This window comes from Beta vulgaris, chromosome 8 (assembly GCF_026745355.1).
Source record: "Beta vulgaris subsp. vulgaris cultivar EL10 chromosome 8, EL10.2, whole genome shotgun sequence".
NCBI lineage: Eukaryota > Viridiplantae > Streptophyta > Magnoliopsida > Caryophyllales > Amaranthaceae > Beta > Beta vulgaris.
Genome location: NC_079209.1, coordinates 55138109 through 55145507, shown reverse-complemented (window position 1 = coordinate 55145507; position 7399 = coordinate 55138109). Strand labels below are relative to the sequence as shown.

Genomic DNA, 7399 nt, shown 5'->3' with positions numbered 1-7399 from the left:
AAAAAGCGTGACGTGAAAACCATATAGACTCATAAATTATGCACAGATCGCAACATTATTCTTTGGAATTTGATACTTCACTGAAAACAACATTTGATCTTCAGTTGGTAGAATACTCTAAAACCTCCAGAAATAATCTGTAGTGTGGTTTGATCAATTTAGGAGCTTGTCTAAACATCTAGAAATTGGTAGAGTTACCAAAGACTTCATCAAGGGCACGTTGCTAAATTTCACGCACTGGACAATTAAGTTGGTCTAAAAAATATAGTGAAGTTGATACCAAATTAGACTATGGTATCAAAATTTTAGGTTGATACCAAGTTATAATTTGATACAAAAATAGAGTGAACTTGATATCAACTTAAATGTATTTCAGTACCAGCAATTTGATATCAAATAGAGTCAAAGTTACTAAGCTTAGCTTGGCTCACTAGTTAGGAATTCCACCTCATGATCTCAAGGTGAAGGATTCGAATTAGAGCTCTTCATGGGCGGGACGACCCGCTAAACTCGTCCAGACCAGCCTGTTAAAGTTGCGGGTTTGGACAATAAATTTTGAAAAAAAATTCTAAATGAGAGAGCCAAGCCCGACCCGCTAATATTAATGGACGAATATGGACAACCTCAAACATATCGTGGGCTAGCCCGCCCACCCCGTTTATCATAATATCTATTTTCTATGAAATTTAATTTTTCAATCTTACTAATTTAGTGTTGATTTATCTTTTGGAATATATAGTTTATTTGCACTAATATATATAGCTTTCATAACACATAATTATCTTTATTATTACCTTTACAATTTAATTTATCGTCCTTTAAAATTTTTAACTTTCTCTTTATCTTACAATGTGATTATCAACTTTTTTTTTTCTATTTTAACCAAAATTATGTTTTAATCTATATATATTAAAGAAAATTAACTAGACTTATTTGAAAAAAAATAAAGGTATTAATAGGTCCGTTAGGCCCGCCGAAAAGCCCACCCGTTTATTAGGACGGGTAATGGACAAATAATTAAGCCCGCATAAAAGGCTTGAACTAGGCGTATTAGGTTACTTGGACAAAATATTAAGGTTAGGGCGGTCCCGCAACCCGCCCAATCCCACAAATGATCACTTCAAGTTCGAATCCCATTAAGTGAAGGGGAATTGGAGGAGAATTTCCCTTACGACTCCCCCTCCTTTCAAGTGCCTAGGTCTTTGGTTGAACTTTAGACGATAATCTAAAAGTTATTCATCTTACCCAAAAATAATAATTAAAAAAGTCAAAGTTGATACCAAAATTGTACTTTGTTACCAGCTTGACAGTACTTTGGTAACAATTTCTCTCCAACTATTGAAATTACTAGCGTTCTCTTTGGTATCAACACTTTCCTATCAACCTAGTGGGCGAGCTTGGGGTTGAGAATACTCGAGATGCTAACCAACAACTAGCTTCGAACTAGCCCATTCAAATCCTAGGGGTGGAACTACATTGTCAAGTGTGTGTTCATTAGTCCCCACTTGAAAGTCACCATAGCATATTCATCTTTGAAAGTCCTAATACTTTGTTAAGTGGTTTTTTTTTTTTTTTTTTTTTTCTGTTCTCGGATTTTCATATTAAATCTTATTGTGTAATCCTTTTGTTGTTTCTTATGTTATTTCTTTGTTATTATTGCTCGCGAATATATTATTGATTATATTGTCGATTCTAACAATCGAAGTCAGACATCATCTTAAAATTTTATAGTTTTAAGCGAAATATATCACGTACAAACACTGCTTTTATCACATAATGTCTCCCTAGAAATAAAAGACTAACTCATTTAATTTTACTCGAATATGAACAAAACAATATTAAAAAAAATTAAATTTTAGGCAGTAACTCTCGAATAAGACAATATAATCATATACAATTTACAACGCTTAATAAGAATTTAGTTGTACTACACACAATTTACTATTTGCATCCAAAAAAACATACAATTTACTATGGTTACAAGAGATATTCTCTATATATATTATATAATATGACAAACAATTCTGGAAATTACTAATACTACAATCTTATATTAAGCCTTCGTAACCATACAGAATGTAACACCATATGAATTAAATCAAATGGTTTAGAAGGTCTATTAATTGTAAAATGCCACTTAACACTCTTTACTCCATCTCTCAACTCCATATACTCTCTTGAAGAAATTCCTTTTAAGATGATCTTAATCTCAGGAATTTTTTTCACAGGAACAAAAATTGAAAATCTAGTCCAATCAAGAACATCACTAAATGGAAATGAATAATTATCTTTGATAATAACTGGTACACAATCTGCTTGAATAGCTTCAACAATTCTTGAACTTGCTACTTCATGACCACTAGGGCATAAGCAAAATTTACTTTTACCCAACATTTCAAAGTAATTTTGATTCTTGGGAAGTTGTTCATAAAGTTGAATTTCTTCATCTTCTTTCCATTGTTGAAATAAAAACTTTCTAACATAACCATGATTTCCACCAGCAAAAAATGCAAAGATTTGACGCTTAATTATTGGTAAACCCAAGTTTGGTTGGTTTAATTGTCTAGCTGGAACGTTAATCTCTGGGATTGGAACATCCCTCATTGGTAGAAATCCCTCGGATGTATTGGCATTACAAAGTGCTCTTATAAGATTCTTGAGCAATTTTGGGTTGGCAAAGGATATTTCTGGTGCCTAAAATAAATAAACATCAACAATAATTATTGTATTAACGGGAAATTAGAAGTATACTATGAGATATGAAGAGAGAAAGATTAATGATAAGGTTGTCACATAGCGCAGCAGGAAGCGGTATCTCTTTAGGATCTACCTCAACATTTAGAAATTGGTTAATTGGTAACGATACATGAACTTGATGCGCTGCTCAAGAAAGAGACCCAAGTCCTAGTAGTCCTGCTAAATAGTGATTCAACATTGAATTTTACTAATCAAGATTGATTTTTTAATATAAAAAACTAATGGATGTTATATCGAGAAGGGTTTTTATATATTAAGGAGAATAATGTGCAAAAAAATTATTTTCACCTAATATCGAAAATTAGACACATCCAAAAGCCATATTTTCTTAGGAATTTGAAGAATTTACTAGAAGAAAATTAACGACATAAAGTATTTATATAATGCAAAATGATTCCATACATGAAGTTTTTTTTTTTTTTTTTTAAAACGGCGGCATTATTTATGACAATGATCATTTCAACTAATTATTTGTATAAGTAAGTTTCAAGGAAGATGTATTCAATATTTCAATTGAACAAAAATAAGTCTAGCATAAATAATTAGTAAATCAAATCTAGTTTTGTGTTATTAATAAATTTAAAAAAGTTAAAGATAATGATCTCAGAATTAATTACACTGTAATAATAAAACTCCTTTCATTTTCAAAGTTTTACTCAATTTCCTCATATATCCTAAAATCCATATTATCAAATTCTATTCACTTTTCCTTTATTTCTACTCCAACAAAAGGCCCGATATAAACACACTTTTTCTACACTCTCTTATACAGTTGTAGCCCATTGGAAAAAAAAACTTCTAATTCCAATTTCTTCTATATTCTACACTATCTTGTACCTCATTAGGAAAAAAAAAATCTTTCAATTTTAATTTCTTCTCTATTATAGAATTTGCGCATTTTACAATTTTCTTCTAACTTATAAAATAGAGGGAGTACGATATTGTAAACTTGACAATGCATGCATGCATGCAATAAATGAACTACTTACATAGAACTTACCCAATCATGGCAGGAGAGCATGAAATGATCAGCCCCAAGACTTCTATTCCAATAAGGATACTTCATAGCCACCACATTAATATAGTCTAACACCACATTATTGATAGGTGCACGATCATAATCGAGGGGCTTGTAAAAAGCTGTCCTCATATTAACGATACTAAAGGGTAGAAAGAAGACATGCGCCTCATTAGGGTTACTAGCTATAAACTTGCTCATTGAGCTCATCTCCCCATCCTCCATTTCTTGAATGAAATGCCCTTCGATGCCATAAAAGTAGCTCATTGGTCCTTGGTGCACCAAAGGTGGTTCCCCTTCCTTGTAAGTCCATATCTTGAATCTTTTTACCATCTCTTTGTGGCTCCTGATTTTGTTTAATAAAATACAATCATAATATGATATGATCAATATTAATACATGTTTGGACGTATGGCTAAGCTCAATAAATATCAAAAGACACCTCTTCTGAGGCCTGTGTCCTAGGCACTAAAAAGGTTCATCAGATTTTCATAAGTAAAAAGCTTTATCATAAAAAGGTTACAACTTTTCTAGGTATTGGGATGCTTCTCAAAAGGATTTCCTGTCTGGAGGGTTCCCAACACTATAAATACCAACAGTCTCATCAATGAACAGGTATTCAATTCTCACCTAACTAAACCAGAACATCTTTCTCTAGACTTACTTACTTTCTCTCTAGCCTATCACTGACTTGAGCGTCGGAGGGGCTTTCTCGGGAACATCCCCGGGCCAATTTTCCTTGTTTTGCAGGACTAGCAGTGACAAGACTCGGGATTATAATCTAACTCGGGATTTGACTCTCACCATAAACACATCACTCTTTTGACTAGTTTCTTAACCGACACAATACAATCACTAATAGCATAAATCTTTTTTTTGCTTTAATAAACTTCCATATAAATCAATGGTATTGAACATAATTATGATTTTCATATGCGACGTGTAATATAATATTAACCAAGACTTGTTGGAAAAAAAATACCACAACTCTATACATTTTTTTAATCATTTGCTAAATTAGTTCTTCTAGGATCAACTCAACCATTATTATAAGTTTAAACTGATGATATGGTTGAAGCTTCAGGATTTGTTTTATATATATTCTGTCATTCCCCTTAGAAATGAGGGGTGGATGAGAATTGAACCTGCTATGATCTTTATATCACATTGACTCTAATACTGTGTCAAATTAATGGACTAATCAACCAAAGATTTAAGTTAATGGTTAAAATTATATCTCATAAATAGTTTTATATTCTACTATACTCTACCACAGTCTTCTCATCTTGCATGCTAATCTTGTCACAATCAACAATATGAAGTAGAGAATTGTAACGTGCACGGGATAATCCATACCTACATGTTAAATGCATGCATACGAGTGCACATACATGTGCATCACGTACAGCATCGACCCCTAGAATAATTACACAATTTTCTTGCTAATTACTTCACTATTATTCATAACTGAGTGCAACACGTACCCCTATAATAATTACACAAAATTTTCTTGCAAATCACTTCACTATTATACATAACTTTATTCAAACTGTCTTTAAGTCCAATAGGATCTTGTGCCACTTGAATTGGACGACCATGTGGTTTGCAACTTACAATGACACCTTCAACTAAGTGTAAAATTATATACAACGAAATATATTCATATATAACGAGGTTTTTATACTCCCACCTCTCTTTTTTCCATTATTCTTGGATCGCTAAAAAAGAAGCTTGTTTACTGGCTAGTTAAGGCATTGAATATTGTATTATAATTAGATGACTTAGATTTAGAATTTGTCGCATCAATATTATACTATACTACTTCTCAATTTAAAATCCAGCAGAATATAGGTCGAGTTGTATCAAAGCTTTAAAAATATACTTCTTTCGTTCTAAAATAAGTAAAATACTTTCTCAAAAAGCTCTAACATAAAAGAAAAGAATATTTCACTTATTTTTTAACTGAAAAAGTACGAAGTTCCCTTAATCAAATTTACAACTCAAACTTTAGGTTTTAACTTTTAATCTTCAACATCAACAAACAATAGTTTAGTGTCACATGTAGTAGTATATTATTTTTTTACAATCAACGACCAAGGAGTAAGACTGACATAATACAATGCAAGATTTTATATATGTAAAAAAAAGAATTAGAAGATACTTACTGTTGAAAAGCATATGGATTCCGGTAAACTAGACCTCTAGGAAGGAAATCTTCCTCTTCCTCCGGCTCATAACTCCGGCTCCGGGCAGCTTCTCGGATCGCGACTCGAGCTCGAGCCAATCCATCTTCAAGCTTATTGAAACTACTCTTGCTTATGTTCATTTTCTTCTTCTTTTCTTTTTCTTCTTCCTTCTATACATGTACAATAGAAAGTTATTAGATTAATATATAGAAGAAATCAAACATAACTATATAAATTAGCACAATGATAAACTTAAAGTAAATAGTTTGCGTTTTTTCAGAACTTACTACTATCATGGTAACAGTTGAAATGTCATTATGTGTATGATTAGTAACGTTAACAAGAGGATTAGATGGAGGTGGCAAAAGTAGCTTAGAAAGAAAACTGATGTTAAGATGATGTTTTTGAGGGAAAAAAGATAAATAGAAGAAGATTAAAATAAGAGAAGTAGGGAAAATTAGCAAGAATTTTGTGGGTGTTTTAGCCATGGATTCTTAGGGGCTCTTCTATCTCTTCTCCTACTTAAGAGATATAGTGAGCTTAATTTAATGAACATAAATATATTCGAATTTATGTAGTATATACTATATATATATTGTTTGGATTTTCCAACGCAAATATATATTTTGTATTAACAAGTAGAAGTAATAAAAAATGTATTTCATGTTTACATTGTTACATGTTTGCCTGCACCTTAAGTATTACAAAATGAAAGTCAAGGCGTACACATAGAGGACTTTAATAGGGTGCGGCCATGCATTATGTAGTTTTAATTTATAAAAACTACATAGATATAAGAGCATTTTACCTTTTACGAATGGGATGTGCAAGAAGTTTAGGATCCGTTTCTTTTGAATTGTAACAATATTTATTTATTTGACTTCAGATTATGAATATGTATAGAATCACGTTTATGTGAGAAGATTCTTTTATGTGAGCAATGAGAAGAGATGTGTAGTTTTAATGGTAAATAGTGATTTAGTGAAGAGATGTGTAGTTTTGATTACTATTTATAGTAGTTGTGAAATACTTTCTCCGTTTCATTTCAACATATACATTTTGTACTTTGACATTATATATATATCTTATTGTTACTATCATTTTTACATCATAGCTAACATTTATCATGATTCATTGAATCAAGCCCTAAAGGGTTTAATGATCATGTAAATGTAGGCCCAATTATATCAAGAAGCCCACGAGAAATAGTCAACAAAAGTCAACAGACAACGATCCATGGAAGAAAGCCCAATTATCAGCAATAATCAAGAGATAATGGTTGAAAGTCAAGCAACGCGAAACATGATGACGTGGCTGGAAGTTAACCTGATTATGAGAGCATGCCAGAATGTGGGTAATGGAACGTGATTAGAAAATGGCAGGTTTGATTTGAATCATTTATGATTCAAATCACTTCCCTCCAAGGAGCAAGGAAGTT

The 7399-nt window shown here is 31.9% G+C and overlaps 1 protein-coding gene across 1 annotated transcript; it reads right to left on the bottom strand.

Annotated features, from left to right (window-relative positions):
* Window positions 1-1405: 1405 nt before the first annotated feature.
* On the bottom strand, window positions 1406-6620 carry LOC104901965 (probable glycosyltransferase At5g20260). Its single transcript, XM_010689599.4, has 4 exons — window positions 6249-6620; window positions 5941-6131; window positions 3758-4121; window positions 1406-2694 (listed from the first exon to the last, which is right to left on the bottom strand). Exons 1-4 carry the CDS (start codon window positions 6447-6449, stop codon window positions 2041-2043), a joined length of 1410 nt encoding a protein of 469 aa, XP_010687901.2. The 5' UTR covers window positions 6450-6620; the 3' UTR covers window positions 1406-2040.
* Window positions 6621-7399: the final 779 nt, after the last annotated feature.

Coding starts and splice junctions, on each gene's coding strand:
- LOC104901965 (XM_010689599.4), bottom strand. CDS start 6,449: ATGGCTAAAACACCCACAAAATTCTTGCTAATTTTCCCTACTTCTCTT. Junction 6,132..6,248: donor CAACTGTTACCATGATAGTA/GTAAGTTCTGAA, acceptor GTACATGTATAG/AAGGAAGAAGAAAAAGAAAA. Junction 4,122..5,940: donor AATCCATATGCTTTTCAACA/GTAAGTATCTTC, acceptor AAACAAAATCAG/GAGCCACAAAGAGATGGTAA.